Source organism: Chelmon rostratus, chromosome 6 (genome assembly GCF_017976325.1).
Source record: "Chelmon rostratus isolate fCheRos1 chromosome 6, fCheRos1.pri, whole genome shotgun sequence".
Lineage (NCBI taxonomy): Eukaryota > Metazoa > Chordata > Actinopteri > Chaetodontiformes > Chaetodontidae > Chelmon > Chelmon rostratus.
The window spans coordinates 21,589,087-21,617,080 of NC_055663.1; the positions used below are offsets into that span (position 1 = coordinate 21,589,087).

The 27,994-nt window shown below is 43.9% G+C and overlaps 1 protein-coding gene across 2 annotated transcripts in view; it reads right to left on the reverse strand.

The window, feature by feature from the left end:
* Positions 1 to 27,994, reverse strand: part of plxnb2b (plexin b2b) — a 121,855-nt gene that overhangs the window by 39,016 nt on the left and 54,845 nt on the right. Inside the window, exons 1-8 of one of the 2 annotated variants that reach the window (XM_041938162.1) lie at positions 18,852 to 18,859; positions 11,856 to 11,858; positions 6,374 to 7,503; positions 5,163 to 5,351; positions 4,902 to 5,027; positions 3,617 to 3,717; positions 1,721 to 1,847; positions 985 to 1,144 (exon numbers count right to left, since the gene is read on the reverse strand). In XM_041938162.1, coding sequence (XP_041794096.1) covers positions 985 to 1,144; positions 1,721 to 1,847; positions 3,617 to 3,717; positions 4,902 to 5,027; positions 5,163 to 5,351; positions 6,374 to 7,501 — 1,831 coding nt within the window. In that variant the 5' untranslated portion in view covers positions 7,502 to 7,503; positions 11,856 to 11,858; positions 18,852 to 18,859. Of the gene's footprint in view, positions 1 to 984; positions 1,145 to 1,720; positions 1,848 to 3,616; positions 3,718 to 4,901; positions 5,028 to 5,162; positions 5,352 to 6,373; positions 7,504 to 11,855; positions 11,859 to 18,851; positions 18,860 to 27,994 lie in introns of those variants that run through there. The other variant, XM_041938161.1, reaches the window with a different exon arrangement.

Genomic DNA, 27,994 nt, shown 5'->3' on the forward strand with positions numbered 1-27,994 from the left:
GCACGACCTCAAATACCTTTATACTAATTAGGTATTAATGCATTCATTTAACAAGACTTAGAGCTAAATTCATTCAACCTACTGCAATTAATCCTGAGAGGGACATGTATGTGTGCGCTCAGTTTCATGGCAATCCATGTAGTAGTTGTTGAAACATTTCACTCAAAACCACATATGTCAACCTCATGGTGACACTGGAGGATCACCAGGGGGATCACCAAAGTCTTTGGGGTTCATCCACAAATGTCTGGACAAAATTTCACAGAAATCTATCCAGTAGTTCTTCGGCTATTTCAGTCTGGAGCAGTGGTGGACCAGCTGACCAACCAACATCCTTAGAGCCATGCCGCTAGCATGGGAAGCAAAAAACGTATAATCATTGAAAGATTAACTTGCTGTGAGCCCAGGGGCAAGAACACGCCGCTGGTCCCCTACTGCTAATTATTTGATTCGCTAAAGAAAAGCCTAACTCAGTAAATATATGGCATTTAGTGTGGGGAAACAGCACCTCTGCTTTTTTCCCTTAAATCTTTAAATTTTATTTTGTAAAATGTATTAATTTTTACGACTTTAGCAAAGGTGCTTGTTGTTTTAGGCAATGTGGCCCACCTCTGCTATAAAACACAGACTCCTCTGCTGGAATAATCTGCTGGAATAATACTGTAATAACAATACAAACACTTGTGTTAAAACAGTGCAAATCAAGATCATAAAACTAGATCTGGACACATGCTGCCTCTACAGGACATGGCCACAAAATAAGCTAATAAAGCCAGATCCAACTTTGCTCATATTGTACTTTAGTGGCGCAATTTCCCTAAAAAATCCATGATTAATGAAATGACCAAAAAAAAAGTGACATGCAGTGAACCTGTGGCTGTTTGGGCCCCTCTGCCTTGCAGCTTCGCCCACTGGTGATTGGTTACAGACATTCACCTTGAAAGGATGTATTAAAGGAGAACAGGTTGATTATAAAGGCCATACCTTGGTCCTCGGGTGTTTGTGGTATGAGAGAAGGATTGGGCAGATCGCAGGAGACCTGACCAGAGTCAGACATGGTGCCCTCGCTCTGGAAAGATTGGATGGTGCAGTGCAGATGGTCAGACGGCCCGATTGTGGGAAGGGACGGGATGTTGATCTTCACCTGACAGTAAAAAAAATATTTAAAGGATGTGGAAGTGAGTTTTTCATAGAAAGGGTTATTGCCTGTGACCTGCTTGTCAGTTCGCACTGAGTTGTACACAGAGCGGAGGAATGAATTTAAACACAGTGTATGGACAAAGTTACAATACAGAAACAGTTTCTTTAGAGTGGCTGGAGATTGAGAACAAGAAAGAAGGGCAAGTGCTGTTGATGGAAATACAAGAGTGAGCCAGAGAGGGAAGGAAGCAGTCAGGAAGGAGTGGGAAAAAAAGAACAACTTGAGAGAGAAAGCACACAAGAGAAGCTCTCCATCTTCAGGCTGTGAACACAATCAACCAGGTCGGTTATAATAAGCCAGTTTGGAGTTTTCTGGATGGATCGATACAGAGCAGGACGACCTAGAGCCCCGGGTCTCTGATTCACAATGGAAACAGTTTATTACTCAGGCTGTGAATGTTTGTGAGTCGTGCATGTAAGTGGGGTTGTGTTCTGCAGGAGGAGAGAGAGGCAGAAAGAGGAGCAGAGAACAAAAGGAGAGAATGAGCGAGAAAGAGTGAGACGGGAAGCAGCGCTGTACCTTCTGAGTCTTTTTACAGGAAAGGTTCGGGGGATAGAAGGAGACAATCTTGACACACTGCTGCCTGGGGCTCCACAGCCAGCCATTCTTCTCCTCTGCCCGTCGGCACTCAGACCTCCTGGTACACCTTCAGAAGAAGGATGAACAACTCCCATCAGCCCCTGCTCCACAAACCCCTAAACGCTTTCACAAGGCCTCAGAAAAAAAAACAAAAACAATGCCTATGGACTCTAACGGATTTTCAGTGTGTTTTCGTGAATAACAACCACATGCCCGAGTGACTTCAAATGGAGTCTGTGCAGATTTAATATAAGTTTAATATAGATATGAAAAACTAAATGTCCTCATCTGTAACTGGTTTTGCAGTGTAAAAGGAGCAATAGCTTAGACATGAAAGGCTCCGTATTTATGATCATTAACCGGTTCAGTGATCATGCTGCTTTTCTTTGTCTTACGCAGACTGAATATTCTTTAGGTTTTGGACTGTGGGTCAGGGAAAACAAGCAATTTAATAACTTGGGCTTCAGGAAACTGTGAAAGACATTTTTTACTATTTTCTGAGATTTCATGAGATTAAATGATACATTAATCTCATGTCAATTAATTGTTAGTTGATTAACTGATTAGTGCATTCAAATAAAATTAACCACTAGCTATTTTATTAATCAATTGATCGCTTCTATGAGGTTTAATGAAGAAAATGGCAAATATCTTCTGGTTTCAGTGTCTCATATGAGGCGATTTGCTGCTTGTCTTTATCATATACCATAGTAAGTGGAAAATGTTCTGGTGTTGGACCGCTCTGTTGACGAAAACAAGCAGTTGAAGGATGTCGCTTTGGGCTCTGGGACGGTATGATCGCAACACAATTTCAAAAAAACATAACATTTAAAGCACTTTGCAGGAGAGAAACAAAACATCAGATTTCAGCACTTTTTGTCATCTTTTACTGGCTAAACCACAACTGAAATCAAAATGCATATTAGAAAGGGAATACAATCTAACACAGACATGTCTTCATAAGATAAAAACAAACTAGAGCACACAATGTCATGTACCATCAGATTTTAGAGGAAAGTAATATTGACTTCATTGTTTAGGCATTAGAAGTGAAGAGAAATGCAAACAAGCTAAGCAGGACTGCAAATAATCTATGACTCATACAAGCATTTTCTTGATTGATCGATAAATCATCTTGTCAATGAAACATCAGACAACAGAGAAAAATGTCCATCACAGTGTCAGAGCTCGAGGTGTTGTCATTAAATGTCTTGTTTGATCTGACTAACAAGTCTAAAACCCAAACAAATTCAAATTACTATAATGTCAGACGAAGATAAACAGCAGAAATATCACATTTGAGAAGCTGGAACCATAAAGATTTTTTGTTTGAAAAATGACTGAGAAGATTAACAGATGATCAAAATAGTTGCTGATTAATTTCCTGTCAGTCGACGAATCGTTGAGGCGCCAACGCGAGTGTGCCGTGTTTCTGAATAAAAGCATCAACAACTTTCAGAGGGACACAACTGTTCCTCTGCTTTTTTCTTATTCCTGATCACATCACTGTAAAATGCATGATACATTCTGCCCTTTCTACCCTCTAGACCCTGATAAATATAGGCTGATGAGAGTAAATTGCACAGACTGCCTTCGCTGCATGAGGCTGACAAACAGCTTTAATTCCTTACGGCTTCACGGACAACAGGAGATGGAATATAAACACCGAAGGGTGCTAAAAGTGTCTGCAATAAAACACTGAACAAATACCCTGCTGTGTTTTACAGATGGAAGTGCATGTGTGGGTGTTTGTGTTAGTCTGTCGCTGTGTGCATGCATTTATAAGTGCATCCATGAGTTTGTGTGTGTGTGTGTGTGTAGGTGGGTGATCGTCACCTGCCCTCCAGGACACACCATCCACAGTAAGGGTCCCTCAGTTCCACACAAGATTGGCAGTCTTTCTTTTGGAGGCACGTCTGTACCGGCACCTTGGTGATCTGGAGCATTACAACATGAAATATGATCAAACAGTGCACCTTAGGGGAGACACTGAACAAAATATGGAGCATTTAAAGTATGGCCACAAACGTTCCCGGGTTTGTTGCAGTTGTGCGGAGTGGACATAAAACAATTCCTGTCACAGCGAATGGTTTCTCATGTCTGCTCCCCATGTTCGATCATTAGAACAATTCCCTCTGTCTACATGTTCGTTCGACTTAATATTTATTGTTCGCTAATTCCATCAGGATGAATGAAGTGAAATTAAATTACAATTCAGGCTCATTATGAGGCCACACATGGTACAATCATCTCATAAAATGTGACACAATGCCATTCAACTGCTGCTTATATGGGAATGCATTTGCAATAATAGTCCAATAACGTTGAGTATAATAATACTAGAAGGGCAATGGAGAGCACAGACCTCCTCCAAGGCCAGTGGTCCACTCTTCTATGCAAATCTGCAAGTGCAACCACTATATAAGTCTGTATATATGTCCAGAACTATAACAATTATGCCAAAGCCTCGTGGAAATATTTCACATACTTAACGCAAATTTGTGAAAACCAGAAAACACCTTGTCTTATTTGATATTTGTACATACGTACAACTGTAGCGATGTTAAAGTTGTAACGTTTCTCCCATGAAACTACCGTCTCCAGCGGCAGTTTGCCTTGTGATAAATATACGTAGATCACAGAATAACACTGACAGTTTGACTGGTGATGCACTAAAATTGAGTCATTTGCATTCTCTATTAAAAAAAAAAATATTCGACTCTCCCTTGCAAGACAGAAGGAAATAAACCAACTTCATTTGCGGTAAAAACTGGTCACACAGTATGTTTCTGATACTGTCTTCCTGTGGTGAAATTGCCAATACTGCTTTCAGTTACGTTTTTCAGTTGTCTGCTTCACAAATATTTGCCAGAAAAATATACACGGCTGCCGCTCTGGCTCAATTTCACGCATGAAACTGTGACACAAAGTATCTTTTCAGTCGACGTTCTTTCATGTTACATGACCACAGTCATTTTGTATTGGGTTCTGAACTCTAAACACAGGAAACCTACTGTACTGTACTGGCCCTGAACGCTTCCTGTGTAGACACGTCATATATAGATATATGTGATATATAAATACATGTTATGTGCTACAAAAAGGGTCCTGACATACACACCTTTTTCTCTGTGGTAATGTAGAGGTGGCTCTGACTGAGATCAAAGAAAAGGTTCTTATTGACCTTCTCTCCCATGGTGTCACCAGGAGCCTTGCTGTACACATATGGCTCAGTGGTCAGGTGTACCTGGACAGAAAACAAAACGCAACCCTGTCAGACATGAGGTCTTAACTGTAGTTCCTTGTAATATGCTGCTTCCCACAGGCAAAAACTCTAAGGGAAAAAATAAGCGAGAAGCAGCAGATCAGAAGGCAACTCCACCTTGAAGACTTCCCCCTGGCTGTTCCCCAGGAAGGCGATGGTGTGATCGTTCTCCACTGCGACGGCCACGGAGGTCAGAAGGCCCGACTTGGACAACACTGCATCTGCCTTTAAGGCGAATTTCGGCTTGCTGGCCAGAGGGGAAGGCAGGAAGTCTGCACCACACTTGAAGTTCTCCAACGTGTCCTTCTGTAAAAGACAAAAGAAGAGCAAAAGGATGGTGACACACTGTGTGCTCTTTAATCCAATGGAACTTGTGGGAATCAAACCCCCTCTAGTAACTATAAAGATGTATGACAGGGGTCAGCAATTAGACTGAGCCAAGCCCAGCTGTGATGTGTAGATGTGCAGCGGTCTGAACGTTTTCAATATGTCGTTAATTATGTTTGCTTGATATGAGGATTAATTTTATTTCGAAAAACAGGAATTTTTATCATTCACAAATCTGGAATAACAGCAGCAGCTTCTGCCAACACTCATTTAGCAAAAAAATGATTCATATATGCAAATATATGTTCTGTGTTGCACTACGAGAGATGTAATTGTTAGGATATTCACACAATATGAACAGTGGCCTGCTTCATTTATGCTTGAATGAACATCCTCTGTCAGAGTGTCACCTATGTGTGTTTACATCAATCTGTGAAATTGAAAGTCAAGGGCTATGTGCTTTATTTAAATGATGCATGTTACATTATTGTTATTAAGATTATTCTTCTCATTATGCATCGTGTGCTGTTCCAATAGCCTGGCACAGTTGCCACAGTAACACGCTTCTCTTCATGTATTAGACGTTACACAGTCATATTTATCAGAATTTACATGAGCCTTGTATTTACGTTGTTATCTACAGAAGATTTTTGAACAACTCTGTAAAAGTTTTGATGTCAGCTATGAAGAGGAAAACTGTTTTGCCAGAGAGTCTGATTTGGCCCACGAGACGCGAACACTGCTGTATGGTTTTGTTGTGGAAGAGTTAAGGGAATTGGATAAAGAGATATGGAGGGAGGGGAAATGTGCGAGGCAGAACGAGAGCTTAACAATACAAAAGCACATGAGAACAAAGTCAACACTGAGCCATTAAAGCAAAGAGTGACACATCTTTGCATTATTGATCACTGCAAAAAGGAATTCTTCAAAACAAACGTCACTCTTTTATATCAAACAGATTTTTTAAAACTTCAATCGGCAGACACGACAGACGCACTTACAGCCATTTTCGATGTGCAGAATTCGTCAGTTTTGGACGAGTAAGGGATGTCCACAGCAGGAAACCCGGAAATCTTCCCCGAGTCGCTGTAGCAGGCGCTGATGATGTCCCTCAGCCGCTCATTGATGGAGTTGAGTGGGTACATGCAGAGAGCAGAGTTGTTGTCGTCGTCATCTGGACTCGCCACCATGAACAGGACTTTGTTCCAGGAGTCGACCTTCCCATACGTACCTGATTCGGTCATGAACCGTGCAAGCTCTTTTCCTGGAAAGGCCACATACGCAGCTTGGACTTTGTTGTATCTGTTATTTGGGCCGCAGTTTAACTGGAGCTCCGTGTGGGAATAGTAATGGTGGTCGTCTTCGCAAAGGCGAGACACAAAGGTCAGGTTCTTATTATCCGTACCGTCAAGTGTTCGTGAAAAGAGGAAATAAACAAAACCATCCTCTTTGAAGGCAAGGCGAAAGTCATGCAGGTACTTGGGAACAAATGGCGTCGTCTGTACTGTTGATGCCTCAATGATGCTCTCAAACACGACCCAATCACGGAAGTCCTGAAGGATTCGTGTGCTGATGAGTTTTGTGCTGTCCAGGCTTCCGTAGCCTTTCCCAACAAGAAACACACTGAAGGTGTGCCCATCTTTAACGTAAGTGGACATGACGCCCACCACGTTCACGTTATCCTCTATGCTAGCCACGTAAGTCCTCTCTCCTTTACTGTCACTGTAATAGAGCTGCTGTTCCACGTTGGTCAGGTTGAGGAGGGAGCAGATGCCCCGGTAGCGGCTACCGCAGACTACAAGGGTACCGTTGGACGGGTGGACCAGCAGAAGCTTGTTGAGGTTGGGCATGGGCTTCGTGTCCTGGCATGCAGAAGCAGGAGGCGTACAGGTCCGGGCGTCCTCTTTGGGTCCCGTCTCGGCACGAGCCTGCAGGCGGAGCGACGGTCCCAGCTGGAAGATGGTGTTGACCGCTCCCAGGTAGATGCGACCGGTCTGGGGGTCCTGGACCACATTGTTAATGGCGGTCTCAGAGGTGAACTCCAGGATGGGGATGTTGTTACTCTCCTCCTGGGCTCGTGCGACTGACTTGCAGATGAGAAAGAGGAGGAGGGAGACCCAGCTCGCCATCTCTGGAGAGAACAGAAAGGGAGAGGCGTTTAATTATTAATGCAGTTAAATGCACACGTAAATGTACATTAACCATCTGCAACTCAAGACTGCAGAGTAGAGTGGGTGTGTGGTTAATGTGCGGCACACACACTCACACATGAAACCTAACAGTCATGTGGACAGAGTCTGCAGTGAGACTGGTTTGACATTTTGGGAAAGAACTGTATTAACTTTTGTTGGAGAATTACATGTGAAGATCAACACTACCTTATAGAAGCTGGAGTCAGGAGATGGTTGGCTTAGCTTAGCACTTTTTCACTTTAGCTTTTGCACAGGTAAAACAAACAAGAAATTTAAATTACTGATGCTAGTTAGTGAACTTTAGAGGCAGGTGTTTTAACCTTTGGACAGAGGCAGACATCCTTCACTGTGTCCAGTCTCTCTGCTAAGATAAGCTAAACATCCCACCCCCCGATTCATATTTACAGTACAGCTATGACAGTGGTATTGATCTTCTCATCTAACTCAACAAGGAAGTGATATTCCCCAAAATGTTGGCAACAGGGGTATGTGAGAAAATATGTTTGTTTTTTATAATTTGGGTCAGCTGGTCCTTCAAGAGTGACACATAAGAAGCATATCAAGGTAGAGATTTAGGTTATTGGGTGTAACTACTAAAAAACTGCCTAAAGCTAAGGGTGTGTTATGCAGCTGTTTGCATATGACTCAACTTCCTGCTCCAGTTCTATAAAGGCTGTGTTATTTTGGATTTAATTGATTTTTATCAGAAATTATCACTGGTGAAAAAATAAAACTGCTCCGTGTGTGTGGTTGTGGGGGGGGGGGGGGGGGGGGGGGGGGGGTGAAGAAAGATTAAGGCCGAGAGCTAGATCTGAAACCATAACACAATCAAATCCTATTTGAAAAGCTTGGATCTGTTCCAACTTCATTTGCACTTTGCGCCCCCCCCCCCTTCGACAACACCTCTAAGCACAATGCTCCGAGGAAGAAGTACACCGTTTTGTGTCAGGAAACATGATCACACAATATCCCTGTAAAATACGACAGCATCGTGTAGCGGCTAACAGCAGGTGCCTGTGGAGTCCTCGCTCACTGCTGTTTGCCCAGGCTGTGGTAAATATGGAACTGCAGGTGGCTTTGAGGGAGCTATTGCCCACACAGCAAATGTGCGTCTATGTTTGCATGTGGTTTCGAGCTCGCGCACTCCTGATAACATCCTCCCTCTCATTCCACTTTGTGAGTCAAGTCCACAGGCTCATTCGTCAAATTGAAAAACCCCTGATGAAACTTCGGAAAGCTGTGTTTTATTATGTTCGGTTGCCTTCAGTCACTAGACTAAATGGGGAGACCACTGATTAGACATGTGCCCAGGGGGAACCTGTTAATTTCACTGGCAACTCCCATTTGCATTTAAGTGCCCACTACTCAATTTGATTTTATTTTTCTTCACATTTACTACCTAAGTCCTACCCCGCCAGACCCCCCAACCAATTTCCCTGCGTAAATGTATGCTGCCCTTTTCAATTCATAGCCTTAAATATTTCAATTAAAATTGAAACGGTGCAATAAAATCTCTGTCTGTGCAGGACAGAAATGTGTGTGGTTGGTTTTTACAGTTTTAATTAAGAGGGAGGGGTAGTCAGCATTTTGTCAAGATTTAACTAAGAAGAGGAGACAAAACAAAATCCTGAGTTTAGATGCACACTGCAGGGGTGGACAAAATAAAAGGAACAAGAATTTCAGCTGTAAAGTGACAAAACTTCAATTACAAAGACAGATCCACCAGCAAAGGTTGAGTGACAATTACAAGCATGTGTCAGCTTTATGAAGCGCCACAATAGCTCACTTTTATGCTTGAGTTTTCAAACCGGCACCACAAAAACTGCATGAACTGCAAAATGTTCCTGCAGCCTCAAAGTGTTGACAGCATAAACAAAACACAGTCCAGCTGCACTGACAAAGAGTCGTGGCGAATTGCAAAAAGTTCACGGAGCGACAGTAAAATGGCCTTAAAAACGAGCGCAGACATAAATGAACACGTCTCGCTCGTTGGAAGGAAGTTTGCTCTGTAAAAGTGAGCTTCACAAAGCCTGACGAAGGGCAGGGCTGCCTTTTGGCAACAACTTGTAAGACGCTGGAGCTAGAATGTGGCTGGCTTTCTGCTGAAGGCAAAAAAACCCCACAGAAAAATCAATGTAAGCCACAACAAAGTGAACGCTTGAATGTTCTGCTTGTGATAAATGATGTGTCATTCTTATGCTCATTGTCTGACACTTCCAGAAAGCACTGAGGGTGTGAAATTTGAGATATCAGTACCACTGACTTCTTATTTACTGCCATACACTGCATCAATAAAACCTTTTATAATTATTCTCTTCTTTTTGATTTTCTCCCCATCTCCGGTTTCCCATTTTCACTCATTTTGTTACGTTTTCTGTTCTGCAAAGTGTGACAGTATATTAATGCAGCTTTTCTAATCATTACTTCTCAATTTGTAGTCGTTTTATTACATTTTTAAGTGACTAGACCTTAGCAGCTACAGAGCATTTCTCACCACCAGCTGCTGCTTGACAGTTTGTTTATGGTTAAACAGTTTTGACTTGACAGGTTCAGGTAGCCTGGCATGCCACATGACCTTTAATGTGGAATTTTTCTGATTGAGGAAACACCTAGCAGGAAAATCCAGTGTTTTGTAACTTCATCAGCAGCTCCTGTACATGCTAATTAAACCCATAGCGGGTCTGCGCATCACCAAAATGCCTGAAATTAAACAACAGATGTTTGCTGAAAAGTTTTTTTCCCCCTGTTTTTGTACACAACAATGAAGACCATACTGTGTAAATATTGGGTGTGATTGTAAATATGGACAGTAATCGAAGCATGACTGCCTCTCTGAATCCACTAAAAACTGTAATATCCGTATTTCTATCAATTCACTCGGCCGTGATACAGGCTGCACAGAGAGACTCCACAAAAGGTGGATTATGTCAATGGCTTCTGTGACAGAAAATTACTCGATTCATTTGACTTCCGATCAAACACGCTGTGACAAAGCAACTTTCTCACTCTGTAATGTACAATGCAGGGACAATGTCTCGGGGTGCTCATTTACGTTGCAAAAAACTCTAGTTCCACTTACATCCATGGCTTCAAAGAGTCCTTTTCCTATTCATGTAAATCCTATAGCCAGCCCCCGATCAGAAGAAAAAAAGTTTCCTTCAGATGCTGCATTGTGGGTCAGTGCAAACGAAATTCTTATTTCAAAGGAGCCTGTTCTCTCCTAGGATGTCTCCTTCTGTCGCTCTATCACTTCTCATCCTTTTTTCATGGGCTTAATCCTGAACGCTGGAATTAAAGAAGCTTCAAAGAGCTGAAGAGAGGCAGACGTCTGGTGGGGGTGACACAGGTGGAATGAGGCCCATTCCTCAGCAAACCAGCCCACCTCTCTTTTCTCAACACGTCCCCAGGCTGCTGTGAGAAAACACGGCAACAGGGCATACCATCCGACACGTGGCTATTGTGAATAAATAAAAAGCTGCTAAATTTAGCGTCCGCGTGCTGCATCAGCCTGCAGCTAATGAAGCCTCCAACGGCCTGGGATAAATAATAATGAAACGCGTCATGTGCTAATGAAGCTGGCACATCTGAAAAATGTGATCCCCAGAAATACACAATAGACTTCCTGATTGTCATCGCTGAACTGACCTCAAATTAGAAATCTAAAGTAATTCCTCTGTACTTTTCACGAAGTGTCGTGTTTCAGTGTAGTTACAGTTGATAGCAAAAGTTTAACACGGGATCATTATACTGAACATTTACAGTACATCTTCATTAAAAGCTTATTAAAGGACTGCAAACAATATGATAAGGGGCTGGTTTCACAAACAGACTATGGCTGATATCAAACTAACAGTCAGAAATTGGATAAACATTCATCTGTAAGACTCATTTATTATGAATTCTGGGTAGAATTCTGCTTTTTTTTTTGGTTTGGCAAACTAAAAAAAATATGGCTGACCAGGCAACCATGCCAAACCGCTCAGATACCTTCAGTCCAGCAGAAAATGTTTGCCTTCAGGAAGAATTCAACTTTTACAAGGACATTTTACTGGGACCATTGAGAGTCTAATGGCACAAAAAAACGTCCAGCAGCATAAAACCTCAGTACAGTGCAGACATGTGGCACAGCTGAAATACTGTAGCCTGTATGTAAAAATCTTAGTATAAAACATTCAAAAAATTATAAATCTAAATTTATCAACAGAATGTGCAAAAATAACAGTTTTGACATTATGTTCAAGATGTCTATGTATTATGTTGCAGAGATATCGTCTTAAGTTAGCATGCTAACTAGCTAGCCCCGACCCGCTCTGTGTTGTAATACCAGTTCACACCTCAAGAGGTCTGGACACACCAGCTTTGTGGTGATATGTTGCCCCCCCCTTGCATATAGTGTACTTTTGCTAATTTGCCAGTCTGCCATTTTTTATTCCCACCCCTACTCCTAGAAGACCCACATCTACTCTGCCTTCTGATTGGCCCTTACCAATGAAGGCAATAAACACTAGCCAATCACAAGCAGAGAAGGCCAGTTCCTCACAGAGCAAAAAAAAAAGAAAAGAATCAAGCCACTGGTCAGGTCAACATGGCTCTTAGATACGAGTTCAATATCTTTATGAAACTAGTTGTATTTTTACAGATATATCAATATATTGTTGATAAACCAACCAAGTATTGGTCTAGCTTTGTCAGAAAAGTGATTCCTAATTTCCACCACTGGTTCATTTCTATTATCAGAGGGAAAATAAAGAAAAACTGCTGAGGTACTACTTGCACAGGCTTGAAAAAAAAAATAGCACAAGAAGGTGTGTCTCCTGATCGACCTGCTAGTCATCACACCCACGCACACACACTCCTTTTTTTGGCTACTGTAGTGCCATCTCTTCCACCTTCCCTCTACAAGTTAGGACATGCCTGGACAGGAAAAGAAGCTCCCAGCAGAGGAAAATGAAAGATAATTGAAAAATGGCAGGTGTGCACACAAACACACACAGACTCAAAGGCTTAGAGATACATCTGCACGCACCAATACGTGCACCAGCGCAGCTTGAAGTGCTGACAAGGTAATCCCACTCGGACCACACAGAGACACACTCCTCTTCAAACTGCCACGCTGTGTTTCTTTGACACAGGGGCACTAAAACTCAGCATGGCAGTCCGTACGCCTCTCGGCCAATCCTCTCGCCGCGTCCCCCTTTTCTAGGACTACGCGTCGGGAGGAGGCGTGCGACTGTGCCAGCACGAGGGAGCAACAGATCAGGAAGGAGCGAGGGGAAAACGAGTGGAGGAGGCGAGGAAGACGTGTGTGTGGTGATTAGATCACACACGCAAACACTTCCGCAGCTGCTGACCTGGCAAGTTTTGAACCAGCGTGAGGTGCTCCTCGCACTCATTAAAACAGATACGGAAAGGAAACTGGTATAATAACTAAATAAATAAATAAAACAGACACCCTACCCCGAAAACATAATAGGATATCACCCCACACGGCGATCATTCATATTCAGCACTTTCCTTATAGGAGAGCTGGCTTTGACAGATGCCAGGGTCTGACATTGATGTGTGTGTGTGGGGGGGGTGTCTCACACTGAAGCTGCTTTCAGTGTAATACGCTGATAAAAGTGAAGTGCTATTAAATTACTCGCATGTCCCCTGAGGCCTCGGGGCTGGGCGGAGACAAGGAGTGAGCGAGGGGTTAACGCTCCAAAGTGAATCTCGCCATGTCTGTGGCAGTGTGTAGGGTGCTGAAAAGGCCTGGTAAAGTGTGTACGAGGCAACATGACAACGTGGGTTAGAAGCCATACAAGGAGTCGGAAACGAGGGCGGATCCCTGTCCTTTATTTTCCCGCCGCCATCAGGGGAAGGATAGGCAGAACAGGCGGCATTGTTGAAGATGAAACATGAAGTGGGAGAGTGTGGAGAACTCTTTCTTTCTCTACATGTCTACCATCTCGCTTTTTTTTTCTCCCTTTCTTTTTTTTTTTTGACATGCAAACGCTCTTGTCCCATCCTTACAGTGAAATTGTTTCACGAGTTGCAATAGGAGGCTGGTGTGACGACGGCAATCCAATTTCCATATGAACAATTACCCTGCCGTCAGGGTTGGCAGTTCATTTATTTCAATTTGACTGACTGGGAGAACCACGCTCACCAAAGCAGCCAGCCCAGCCATTGTATTCAGGGCACCAGGCACAGGCGGGGGATTGATGGGCCTGGTCCATTTCAGCGGGATCCAGCTGCTCTGGCCTAAATATGCTAACACCTTTAAAGTTGGCCCGTGACCCAAGCAGTAAGTGAATCACACTTTGCGCTCCTATTAGACCGAGTGTGTGTGTGTGTCCCAGTTCTCACGCCCGTGTGCTTGTGTTTCTCTTGTGTGTCTACATGTGTCGCCCTCTTGTGCGTGTTTGTCTGTTTTGATGTATGACCACGAGTCAGGGGTGCGAGCGTAACCCGCCCCCACCATCCTTTTAGGCACAGCACTTTTCCTCATTAGGACTGATAGGCTGTTTGTGTGTCTGTTTACCGCTCCGTCACCATTTTCAAGGCTCCTGTTATCTCCTCTCTGCCAGCTGGACACTTGAGCAGCGAGAATGCAAAACTACAGGCGTGCACACACACACACACACAAATGACACATTTAAATGTGCATGTGTGCAGGGGTACTCTCTCAGACACACACACACACACACACACACACACACAGATACACAGACACACAGACTCACTCCCTACTACACCTTTCTACCTTACACCTTTCTGAGAAGCCCAACCTCAGTGTCTCTTGTAATCTCTCAATCTCTATTTGTCTCTCAAACAAACACACAAATGCAACCTCTCTGCGTCTGGGCAGCAGCAGCCCGGGCTGATCTCCCGTTGCTAACTGGCCTCTCCCACCCCCAGCTGGATGTTGCAGCTCTCCAGCGAGACAGAGTGGCTGTTTGCTGTGTGGACACAGCTGGCGGATGTGGGGAACCTGATTAAACGGCCTGGCCTGGCGGAGAAGAGCTACTTTCAGGAGCCAATGGCTCCTCCGACATCGCCGCCACATCCAGACGGTTGCTAATACACACAAACAGTTGTAGGGGCAGGCATGCATACACAAGCTCACTAATCAACTCGACTCGCGCACAGATATGCATCTGAGATCCAGCACTGTAGCTGCATATGAAAAAAACGCTGCCCACATCCACAAGTAAGACTGCAAGTAGATTATTTTCATTATCGATGAGTATGAATTAATTTTTCTATGATTCGATTTATCATTTAAGATAGAAAATGTGTGAGAAATGTCCTTGATAATTGTCCAGAGCCTAAAGTGAGTTCTTAAAATTGCTTGTTCTGTCTGTTTAAAAAGTTATTCAATTAAAAAAAAATATATAAAAATGCAAATCTTCACTTTTGAGAAACTGGAAGCAGCAAAATGTTCGGCACTTTTTGCTTGATGGATGACTTAAACGATTAACTGATTATCAAAATTGTTGCCGATTAATTTTCTGTCCATCAACTGATCGCTTAATTGACCAATCGTTTCAGGAGCTAATCTTTTCATAATACATTGATTGATGGCTGCAAAGAATTTTTCACTCGCTCCTGTCAGAGTTCACGCTGCTTTTTTTTTTTTTTTCAAGGAACAGGTAATGATTCATTGTCTTGCTCAAGGGCACTTCAGCAGTTTCCACTGCTTGCTGACAGAATCCATGCTTCCTCTGGTTGGAGGGCAGCTCCTCTAATCTGTACATCGGCCTCAGGCGATCCTCGGCTCCCCACGCGCACTTACATACAGCACGCACTCACGTTCCAACACACATGCAGCCACAATTAAGAAGTCAGGCAGGCAGACTGACTGCTGGGAAGGAATCCATTACACACCTTATTGGCTATAATGATTTCACTTCACCAGCATAAACGCCAATGAGCCATGAAGGTATCTTGTAATGTGGTTTAGTCTCAGTGCCCAGCTTTAGTTTGGTTTCAAGGGGAATACTGATCTTATGGTGAATGATTACTCGCCTGCCCTCTTATGGTAACTCGCGTGGAAATTCTGTAACAGCGGGCAAGGATATGTAACCAATGTGTGTGGCTCTGCGATTAAAAGGGATAGTTAATGTATGCTTATTTGCTTTCTTTCCAAGAGCGAGATGAAAAGACTGACATAAAGTGAGGTGGAGTCCGGACGTGTTTAGCTTAATATGAACACAGGAAGCAGGGGGAAAGAGCCAAACTGGTTCTGTCCAATGTGAAAAAAGACAGGTAGCGACACCGCCAAATCTCAGTAATTAACACTTTGCATCTCGTTTGCTTAATCAGCACACAAACAAATGAAAAACCTACAATGTGCTTATCCAGTTCACAATTTCTTTATCTGTCGTGTTCTTCTATGCGAAATCTTGCCAGAGAGAGATCAGTGAGCATGGGTTTGATCTCGTTCATGGTGCTAAACCTCGTCAGCGTGCAAACCTATCTGTGATTTGAGGATAATTACACTCCTTCTTTCGTGAACCCCACTCAGTACGATTACATGCACTCATGAGACCATGTTTACTCCGAGAAATCAGGTTATGCTGGTAATCAGGGAACGCGCTGTATTAACCTGGTTAGCGTATCCATGCAGCAGGTCGGTAATCAGGTTTCTCTCCCACCACCAACATTATTTTAAAAGCATTTCTTACTTAATTCAGCAGTAGCGATAGTAGATGCTAACGGACAGAGATCAGCGTGAAAGTGTTTGAATTTAACAGCGGGGGAAAATGACCCATGCAGACTGCTATTACTTTCTGTTAGTTCAGTTTTAGGAAAGACTTTAAATACGAGGGATCACTCACTGTGTAATTATCCGCCCGGCTCTGCTCTTACTTCTCCCTGTCTGAAGTGTTTGTCCTGCACACGTCTACAAGAAATCGGTGTTTGCCGGGAGATATCAGGTTTCTTCAATCCCCAATCCCGATTACAGAGATCGGGTTTCTGGTTTACATGACCTCGAAGAATAAGCTTAGTGGTGGAAGCGTAAATGCACTGAGCAGCTGCTGCTGTTCACCAAGAAAAGCTTCCTTTTTTTTAACAGTTCTTTTTGTGAATGCATTAAACAAACCAGCTACAGCATGTTAATTAGTGAGCTTTACAGGTGTTGGCAGGAGCATTTTTCACTTACAGCCCTAACAAACAGAAATGCCAATGACATCAATCTTCTCACCTAACTCTTGGAAAAGGAAGGCATCAGGCGCGCTCCCAAAAAACACTGAACTATTCCTTTAAACAGACGGGGGAAGCGCATGAATAGCACACAAACTGCGAGAGATGACATCTCTCCGGTTCTGTCTGGACTTTTGAGAGCTGCACAGGCGACAGAGGTAAAGGATGAGAGATGATGGAGAGACGGCAGCATGGGGAGGGCAATCACACGTTTCTGGCTGAGTCTCAATAGGTCCTTTGTGCAAGCTGGCAGGTGCCGTTCACTTGTCAAGATGAGTCAGAGTGTGGATGGTGACTGAGCATTGTCATGGCGTGGATATGAGCGTCGGCTGAGGCGCGGAAAGATACCAGCTTTTGGTAATGACTAACGGCTATCAGGTAATGGCCTAAAGATTAGCCAGCTCTCCTCAGCATACGGAGAAAAGGTCACGTTTGGAGCTTAAAAGGTAATGGCTAAATTAGCTGCAAAAAATACCTCATAAAATTAAATAGCTTTCAGCGAGAAGCAGTACTTTCCGCTGGCCGTGCAGAAGGAAATAGACTGGGCTACTTTTTAATTAGTCGGACGACGGGAACTAATCACAGGAAGGGTAGACTGATAAAACGTGTGTATGCCTCCACACAAAACCTCAACTCATAACACAAGAGCACCTTCGCACTTCCTCCCTCTCTTACAAATATTAATTAAAAAAAAAAACAAAAACATTTGCTTGGATTACCTCCACCACTTCTCCTTAGTGTCACACTTGCACCAAATGTTCTTGATGCTATTGAAACCACTCCACAACACTCATCCCTCCATCCGCCAGCCCTTACAATCTTCATCCATCATCTATCAGTGTTTCTGCAGCCGGAGGGGAGAGAGCTGCTAAGCAGGGCCTGACTAATGGCTAAACAAACACCATTATCAGGCCTTGGTGGCCGAACGCTGAGCTACAGGAGCCCCAGAGCAGCTGAGGCTCTTTAATACTTAATCCCTGCTGCCCTGCTCTGCGAGCGGCTGCTCTAAACTAAGCTAGAATGGGCTGCACTGAAGGTTCACTAATGAGGGAGTAAGAACAGAAACACGAGGGAGGACGAGGTCTGAGGTAAGGACGAACGTCATGCATACATGCACACACGTGCGCAATCACTTACAGCGAAAAAAAATTGAGTGCAGAATAGACTGTATTAAGAGGGGGTAGAGAGAAGTGTGGCCCACTCGTCTTGGCCAATTCTCTCGCTCTAAAAAAGGCTCAGGGAGAAGTTAATGAGCCTGTTACAGTCCCACAGTTCCCCTGATAAGGCCGCTGATTACACCACATGTTCGGGCAAGAGGATTGTGTGTGTGTGTGTGTTTGCATGTGCATTTGTATGCGTTTGTGTATCACCTGACCCACAGCGGTCATCTGCTAATCGTACGCTCACAAGTCAGGAATGGACATTTTCTGATAGACGCACTTTAGCGCACCAATCGCCACTCTCGAGGCGCAATCTATCCCTTTTCACGCTCGCTCGCTCGCCTACATACATCAACTAAGTCACACCCCTGATTTCTCTCTGTCACGCACACACACGCACACATTCAATCAAGTGTGACTGAGTGAGCGAGCCACTCAATGAGAGTGGGTGATTAGGCCCTCGGAGAGCAGGCCTGACCTTTCCCGCCACATCAAGTCCTCCACGCGCATGTGTGTTTTTATGAGTCAGTGGCTGTAAGCTCTCGGGCCTGCGCCACTTCACATCAAATGTCACCGACTTAAATGAGATGGCAAGACAGACAGGACGACGGTGGGCGGGAGAAGAAGGGAAGGAGAGGGATGAGAGGAAGAAGGAAACGTTTTACAGTAGGCTGCAGAAAAAAAAGGCAAAGAAGAAAATAAGTAAAAACGGAAAGGACAGAGACAGATTAAAAGAAAGCGAGAGCGCTGTCAAAGATCAATCTTCTGTCTCGGTTCTCTCCCTCTTTGCATGAGAAGCAGCACAGCCGAGGTATTTTTAAATTCCTTGTTGGTTGTGGGAATACAGCGCCGGCCCTTGTGGGTACACAAACCTCCCCCTCCTGCCGCCGAGATGGTTGAGTCTGCACTTCGGCGTTCTCTGAGCTCAGACGGACGGAGAGGCAGACAGTCTGAGTCAGGCCTCGGGGGAGCGAGTGAGCAGGGGGGCAGCTGAGGTTTTGCTTGAGGTTTTGCTGCGCGACAAACTGCTGAGGGGAAGCTGGCAGCCACAACATATTCATGGGCTCTTTCTGAATTACACGCAAAGAGGAAGGACAATTAGAGTTTATTACAACTTGGATCTTGTTCCTGTCAGTGATAATAGTACTCATCGGGTTAATCGCTGAAGCATGGGAGCGTGACAACATCACCGCAGCTCAAACGATTCATTTGATCAACAGAAAAAATCTGCAACTATAATGATAATTGATTTGTTTTTTTTAAGCAAAAATGCTAGACAATTAAATACTTCGAGCTTCTCAAATGTGATCATTTGCTCGTATTTCTAACTACTAGATGATAGTACACTTGGAAGTTGCTTTTCACTGTTTTTGGACGTTTTACATGCCAAACAATTAATCATGAATAATTATCAGATCAGTTTATGAGGAAAATAATTAGCAGCTGCAGCTCGAAACCTCCCTAAAAGGAAGTTCAGAAGCGAGAAACTTGAAAAGTCAGACAGGTTTAAACAATCAGCAGGTTGGTCTGTCTGTCACTGTTCTTCTTTAGCAGAGAAAGAAAAGGTGAACGGTAAAATCATTACCTGAAGCGTCTGTTGTAAAAACCCCATCACTGTTTTATAGAGCGATTCCCTGGTTTGACTCTGACCCTCGTTGTTCAGCACAGTTTTCTGCACAATGAGGGATTATTACGAACACACGAGTGTGCCCACTTTCAGTTTTACCTCCAAATAAAGTGATTTTGGTAACAGTTTATAACTCGTCTGATCTTCTGATTGCTCCGACCTCTGTGCTTTTCTTGATGTCTCCATCTTTCCAGATCTCACCGGTTACTTTGGCAAGTGCAATGTTGTCAGAACTGATAGAAATTATGGCCCAAACTACGAAAATAGGACTCAAGTTGTGACAAACTGGAATTATCCTTCAATAGCAGGTTAAGTTATGCGATGCCGGTGGTACAAGTTCCCATCTGTCTCGTCTCGCCCCTTTTCCTCGTCTTTCGCCTGCTGTCATCACCGCAGATCTCAGAGGAGATAGTGAACCGGCACTCACCGTTGACGGGCCGCTGGACGTGTGGCGCGACGCCCAGGTTAATTAAGTCTGAAATCGTGGAGATGATCAGGGAGGCTGCCATTCAGGCTGAAAGCCTCCCTCCGCTCCCTGGCGGTGTCCCTGCTACAACCAAAGTGCTCAGGCTGTCTGACAGGTAGAGAGGCGTTTGTGTGCGCAAGTGTGAGAGACGAGAATGAGTTATTTGGTATCGGAAAGAGAAGAGAGACAGGAAAGGGATGTTGAGCGCGTGTGTGGCTTAGTGCTCAAACTATTAGAGGATCGATTAGACAGAAAATGGAGATTTCTTCATTTTCTTTAAGGTTTTTTCGGATGGTGGGGACTCTTTTCTTGACTGAATTGTGGTCTAAAGAGCGAGGAGGTCATATGTTGCACACACTTTAAAGCCCTTTCAGGACAATTTGTTTTTTTTGATATACATATTATAGACTTTACTTGCTAGATTAAGCAAACCATTTGCTTGTTCCTGCTTTTCAAATGTAAGAATTTGCTATTTTTCTCCATTTCATGTCATTGCAAATGTTGTGGTTTCAGACAGTTGGCCAAACAAAACTGTGATAATATGTATGCATGCATACTGTACACTGTATATTGCTCTTCATATACTTAATAGGGCTGGAACTACTGATTATTTTCATAATCGTGTAATTTGCAGATTATTTTCTCAAGTAATCAATTCATTGTTTGCGCTGAAATGTGAAAAAAATAGTGAAACAATGGTCATCACAATCTCCCGAGGTGACGTGTTCAAATTGCTTCTTTTAGTCAGGCAGCAGTCCAAAAGCCCCAAAACACTAAATATTCAAAATAAAACACAGAAAAGAAGCAAATTTGCATGTCTGAGGAACTGGACCCAGATAACATTTGGCATGCATGCTTGAAAAATGAATGATTCATCAATCATCAAACTAGTTACTGAGTTAATTTAATGCAGATCGACTAGTTGCTGCAGCTCTGCTTGATAGACGCAAGCATTCATACACTTAATTCCCTGAATCTCACACACACGTGCGCGCACACACACACACTGACCACAATGAACAGTGTTGGGAAATAAAAAAAAAAACAAGAAAATCACAAAGAGTCCCAAAATCCCGTCCAGCCTACAGCCATCTCTCAGCCATGATTGCTCTGTTCCCCAGGAGGCTGCTATAAGGAGCTGGAGCTGGAGCTGCAGTGATTGTTGATGGATGTCTATTGGCATGAGCAGCACGTAGAGCCCCCCCCCCCCCCCCCCCCCCCCCCCCCCCCCCCAACCCACCACCTGTAATCCTGGAAAAATGGACTCTGCGTATTAGTGAGATGCTTAAAAGGCTGGAGCCATTTCACACAATCACACACACACACATTAAAGCCACCTGTACTACGCTTGGAGGCTGAGGGATATTATTCCCCTGGCTCAGTATCAAAACCTTAGAGCTGAGGGGTGGCGTGTGACGAACAGTGGTGGAATGTAACAAAGTACATTTACTCAAGTAAAGTACAAGCACCTCAAAATGTTTATACGACAGCTGCAGTTACTATTTACTTGACGAATTAAGATTATGCTCGCATAGAAAACATCTGATCTTACAAAATATGACGCATTATTACAGAGTGAACTCCCCAACAGTATGTATACAAGTTCAGTTGACGACTACTTTCATAATCATTCAAGTTATTTTCGGGTAAAAATGCCAAACATTTCATGGCGCCAGCTTCTCAAATGTGAGGATTTGTTGCTTTTCCTCTTAATATTGTTGATTTATTTTCAATTGTTTTGAGGTTTGGACTGTTGGCAAGACAAATGCTATGCTATGTACATTTGTCACTGTTTTCTTATTTTTTAACAAACCAAACAATCAATCAAATAATCGAGAACCTAATCAACGAATTAATCCATGACGAACACTAGGATTACCTCCTAGCAGTTGTTTGCCTCCACCGGCGTGATTGGTGCAACAACATTCACCTGAAGCTCAATGTCAGCAGGCCTGTGAGGTCACACTGATCTTTAAACACAGTTCATCTTTGAGTACAAATGAACGTTTGTGCCAAGTTCGAAGAAATTCCCTCAAGGCGTTCCTGAGATATCACACACAAGAATGGGATGGACAACCCGAAAACATAATAATCATAAGTTGTATTCTTAAACAAAACAGTTTATACAACAGTAAAATCCTGCTTTAGAGTGAATGCATGAGTCACAATAATCATTATATTGATATATTGTAGTATTCCAGTCACAGGGACCATTTTTCTGCATAATGCATTTTTATTTCTAATATTTTAAGTACTTAAGATCTGAATATTTCCTCCACCACCACATCACTTTAAATGATGCTACATTTGTTTCCTGCAGAAATGTTGTTATCAAGAAAATCTTTAATTGAGCCCTAACCTCTTACTTTTCCACCAGTGTGGCAAGAATATTCTTGTCTGTATGCAAAGCAAATCAATTTCTTTCAAATATTTTCTAAAATCAAGTTACATTTTTCACAGTTTTAGGGCAATAATGTGCCTTTTGCTTCGTTTTTCCAAGATAAAGTCAGTTCTGAAAATACTTCAGACCCAACTATAGACACAATTGTTTTTATATTCATCATCACATCATTGGGGCTTTTGTGCAAACTTCCCAACAGGACATAAAGTATTAAAGCATTAATGTATAATCTCATGAGTTTTGCAAACAAAATGTAACGATTCTCACAAGCCATAACTAAGATTCCTTGGTAACACCTGAACACCTGGAACAATCATTACCAGTCCCATGAGGTTCATATGCAGTCTGACTGAATGGCTAATGTCACTTCTATTTCAGTTTCTCTTTCTTCAGCTGCATACCACTCATCAAAGCTGTCATGTTCTCCACAGAGGTTAAGGTCACTCATTGTTGTAATTAGATGTTAGCTAGTTAAATGGAGACTTTGACTGCATACCCATCGCTATGGTTACTCATTTTAGGTATGCCCAGTGCATTCCTTTAGAATGGTGAACAGTTTCACTTGAAATCCTGTCCGTTATCAGGAATTAATGGACATCCTGCAGCCAATCAGAACTGGGTATTAATCCAGACTATTACATAACCTATATATAATACTATGGAACGGACCATTCTACAGCACTTTTTTAAAATTGTGGTTAAAATAGTCCTTTTTCTGCATTAAAAGGATCAGTATTCCTCTTCCACTACTGGTGAGGTACATGATGTAATGCATACCTACACATGCATTCCTCTCCTGATGAAAGGCTAAGATTACATTCTATTTTTGATTTAATTTTTTATTAATTGCTCAGTCCTCATGTGATCACCGTTTCTAATCAAAATGCAGACGCACAAAGGTCAGAGGGAATTAGCCCCCCACCGCCTAGAAATAAGCTGCTTTAATCAGGTTGCAGATGGCCTGATAAGCAGCAGGGTGGCATTAGGGGGCCGGTCGTGTGGCGTAGCTGAGGCGTGTCAGCGATAGCATCTGCACCTCGTCTCTAAAGGTGCCACTGCGTCTTTCATGTCAGGTGAGTGCGCTGACATTCTGTCACATCCAGACTTCAGCTGTGGTGGGGTGGAGGGGGCCAAACATCAAAGTGTGGGTTTATGTAGGCAGTGGGGTAACACAGCACGCTCCTGCAAAAAGACGGCGGACGCCCTTGTGCACACGCTCACACGCACCCGCCTATGACAAGCGTTAAGTCCGAGTGTGAGATAGTGCTGATGTCTGCCAGCGGAGCCTACATTTCAGCCTCTTTATCTCCTGAGCCTTCTGCTGATAATTACAGCCGTCCCTTCTCTCGGACTCGGTCACACCAAAGCTGCCAGTCTGTGCAGCTCCAGCCGGAGGAATTATCGCCCGGGCCATCGCAAAACGGAGCACGCCAAGGTCAGGCCCTGTGTTCAATTTCACTTTTGATTCCAGTCCACCTTTCTTTCCCCTCTACCACTTATCCACTCCTCCCTCCCGGCCCACCCACACTGTCGCTGTTGAATTTCACTCCAGGGCTAACCTCTATTTCCAGGACAACCAGCGCCTTGACACTCATTCATTTCCAATCCTGCAGAGTGGTCGGCTGAATGGAAATTGACGATTCAATTTTTGGAATGAAACTCAAGAGTCCTTTTGGAATTGACTCTCCCCTCCCGCCCTCCCCTCTCCTCCTGCTTGGGTGCCCGTTCTGCCACCCCCTCTGCCCCCCGCCACTCGCTATCTCCGTCCTGGTCTGCTGAGTACAGCCAATTTCTCCGCTTGTATGGAGACGTGGGCGAGATGGCAACCGCAAAGCGCAGCTTAAAAACGCCCTGCAGCTCCCACAGACTTCTCTCAGACACCTTTTCTCCGTGCCCGCTCTCTCTCATCACCAAACTGCCGTCAAACAAGCAAACACTTAAAACCAAAGGGTTTATTCTCAGCATTGCTCCCAGCTGGATGTTGGGTGGCAATTTAAAAATGATCTATGCAAATGTAATTTCGCTGTGTGTCATCCAACACAGCCAATTAATGAGTGAGCTTCTCCAACCCAACTATAAATTAACAAGGCTAGATATAATAGCTAGATTAATGTGTTTTTCTGGCACTTGCCTAATTGCAAGAAGACTCCGGTGGGGCTAGTGCGAGCTGCCTCATTTCTACATGTGATGGAGTGAGTTAAGACAGAGGAGGGATAAACGCCTGCATCAACTCTATTTATCATTTATATGAACTTTGTTGTCGCTCCTATTGGTTTTTACTGAGGGGAGCACGTGAGGAAAGTGATGGGGAAAGATATTTTGCCCGCAGGGAACTTGTATCTACTTCAGCAGAAATTACTAGCATCAGTTGTTAAGATTGCGTTCAGTCTGAAGGACGGCATTAGCTTCAGTCAGACTTCGGAATTTATTAATGGAAAAACAAATCCATAAGTGGTCAGAGGGGCATATGTGCATGGACGGCCTATCTGGTAATGAGAAATGAGAGCTCAAGGCAGAGAGAACACGTAGAAGACGGGGAGAAAAGAGGCTTGGAAGAGGTAAGGGAGACAGAAGGGATGAGTGACCGTCTGTCTAAGCCAGAGGAGAGAAGAAAAAGAGAGTGATAGTGAGGAAGACAGAAAACAAGCTCCTGGATCCAAAACAGCACATCACCAACAAGGAGGCCTTTTGTTTTGCCCCTCTCAGCCGATTGTTCTCTTCGCCGAGGGTGAGAACGTTAATCCGCTGTGGAAAGAGGAGTTGGGAGGATTTACTCTAAGTATCCTTATTAGTGGGAATTCACTGATATGGTGGGGGGGTGATGGGTGAGGGGAGAAGGTAGAGGGCAGAAGGCAGAATGAACAAGGAGGAAGAGGAGAGCAGCAGGAGGGGGGCTAGTGTATTCTGAGTACACTGTAGGTGCCATATGAATCTTTAATACAGGGCTTAATGGTGAGGGAGGGGAGAAGGGAGGAGTGGAGAATATAAAGAGAGTGAGGGAATAGGGAGAGGAATCTCCGAGGAGGTTACTGAGCCCTCCGTATCACAACACTCCTGATAAGTGCCAGCCTCCCTGGATCAAACCTAATTCTCCACAGCTCCAAAGCCACCAACGAGTCCGTTTCAGACGCAGAAGACGGTGGCAAAGGACACACTTCCCTTTGTCTTCAAAAACAAACAGAGACGGGCCCGATGTTCAGATAAGAACGGATAAAGGATCTTTTCAGGTGATAAATTTCTTAATTGCTTTTGTTAAACACATACCCTGCTGGAAACTTGGCCATGGTACATCGTTTTAATTACACGCACAAGAGCCTAATTAGTTGTATCTGTTGTACCAGAGGCTAACGTGCACCCAATTAGACCCAAATCAAAAGGATGGTACAGTCAGATGGGGGAAATGGGTGGTTCTTTGTTCTTGCACAGCATTCATCAAATAACAGACGAAAGTAAAGTCGGCGCTCAACTTCCCAAGTTGCTGATGTCATGATCACCCCTGCTGTCTTTAAACTAATTAAATACATTTTCTCGTTTGAGTGCTCGAGCGGGTGGCTGCCTCACTTGTCAGCGTCTCCATCTCTTTGTCTCTCTCGCTGATGGTAATCGCTAAAGTGGGGAAAAAAAGTATTTGTGCCATGATAAAGGCTAAACAACGCGGCTCATTATTGTGGCACTGGTGCAACAGTTTGTGGATTAACACAGTACAGTCTTCAGAGTCGGATCCACCAGCTGGCTCCCATAATGAACAATAAAAAGAAGAGACCTACTGTCTGAAGTGCTGTAATGATATCACAAATACTGCTTTTCCAGTAAAGAAGGGATGCTACTCAATGATATTTTAATGGAGGAGTGTTGTGCATGCTGCTCTTGCACGATGGTAGCTAATTGTTAAACAGGTCCTCAGGGGAGATAAGATATAGCCTAGCAAGAAACATCTGACATAGGAGCTTGCAGCTAAAATTATTCGAGAATGTCTCGAAATGATTTCCCTAATGACATGACGAACAACAAGGCAAAAACAGAAACAGCAGATCCACCTCTTTGGAAATACAACCACATCAAAGCCTCCTCCACATCCCCAAACGAACAGCTCTGCAACAGCGTAAACGATCCCGGAAACCTCCGCATCTATCACAGGTTCTCACAAAAACTTTAACATTCGGCATGGCACGCTTTTTCCCTCCTCCCTTGTGCAAAATTTACCGCATTTCAGAGAGCACATAATAGTCTCCTGGGGCAGCACTCCAGCAGAACTGGAGGGAAGCTGCATTTCAGAGCATGTAGCACTTCATCTCTGCATGTTCCCCCCCGTCAGCTGTTCACAACTGTGTGGGTACAACTGTACTCTACAATCACTCGCATCAGTCAATGGACGGCAACTAGAGTGCATCTCAGAATTAGCTGCGGCCAAATGGATTCCTGTTGTGTTTTTGTCCAGCCGTGATTGGAGCCTGAAAGCACACCTAGCTAGCGAGGTTTCCACTTGGTTTCAACATGTATTTATCAGAGAGACTACTTGTCTGAAGTCTTGTGCTTTGTTAGTTCCAACAAACAAGTGTGCACTCTTATCAAGAGGTACAAATAAGTAGGTAGCTACATATGGGAGTGCCGAGGAGGTAATGCTAATAATAAGTGGCGTCTGGTGGAGCCGGACTATTTCCCTGATGGGGTCTATTGTACCTCTGCGAGAGGATTGCTGGGCTCACGGCGTGCTAAACCACATGTGTGTGCACCCAAATAGTCCTCGACAAGTCACATCTGAGTGGTGGGAGTGAAGGGAGGGATGGTGGTGGCAGTGGTGGTGGTTGGGGGGGGGGGGGTTGTAACGACTGATTGTCACCATGGCAACGGCAGACCAAGGATCAGGAGGTTAGGGCGCATAGCGTGCAGCTCTTGATAGCTGCGTGAGGCCACACGTGGGAGATATTCCCAAGGTTTATAATCACTGTCAGCCGGCAGCTCAAGTGGTCCGTGCACACACACGTGTATCTGTGTGTGCGCATTTGTGTGTGCGCGCGAGTGTGCTCCAATCTTCCTGGGAAACTCATCTGGCCTAAGCTTCCAACTGGCAGCGAAATCCTAAAATCCTACCTACCAGCTTTCTCATGAGTGACAATCTTCTCTCACTGGTCCCTTGTGGGTTCTTACTTTTAGAAGAAAGAAAAAATATATATAAGAAAGCAGGTTGTGTGATTCTGACAAGAGATCATCTATGGTGAAAGAATAAAAACAGGTCGCTGCTAGGCTGCAACACAATAATCCAACACTGACTATGTATTTCAAGATCAATAACTAGCATGTACACCAGTTATGCAACCGTGCATCCTTGATCAAATCCACGGCGGCCTGCTTTAAAAAACCTCCTCATCATTTTCGCTGTAGTACGCCCATGGAGTCGCTCCACTCATCAACTTACTCACTGAATTTTTATTAGGAGGCACTTAATAGAGACAGGCACGTTTAGCGTTTCTCTCTGGGTGGGTGGGTTGTGTTGATTAGGCCAAGTTAATCTCTATCACAATAAATAACATTGATTACAAATGCTGAATAGAGGGGGGGAGGGTGTCGAAATTGAAGTGCAAAG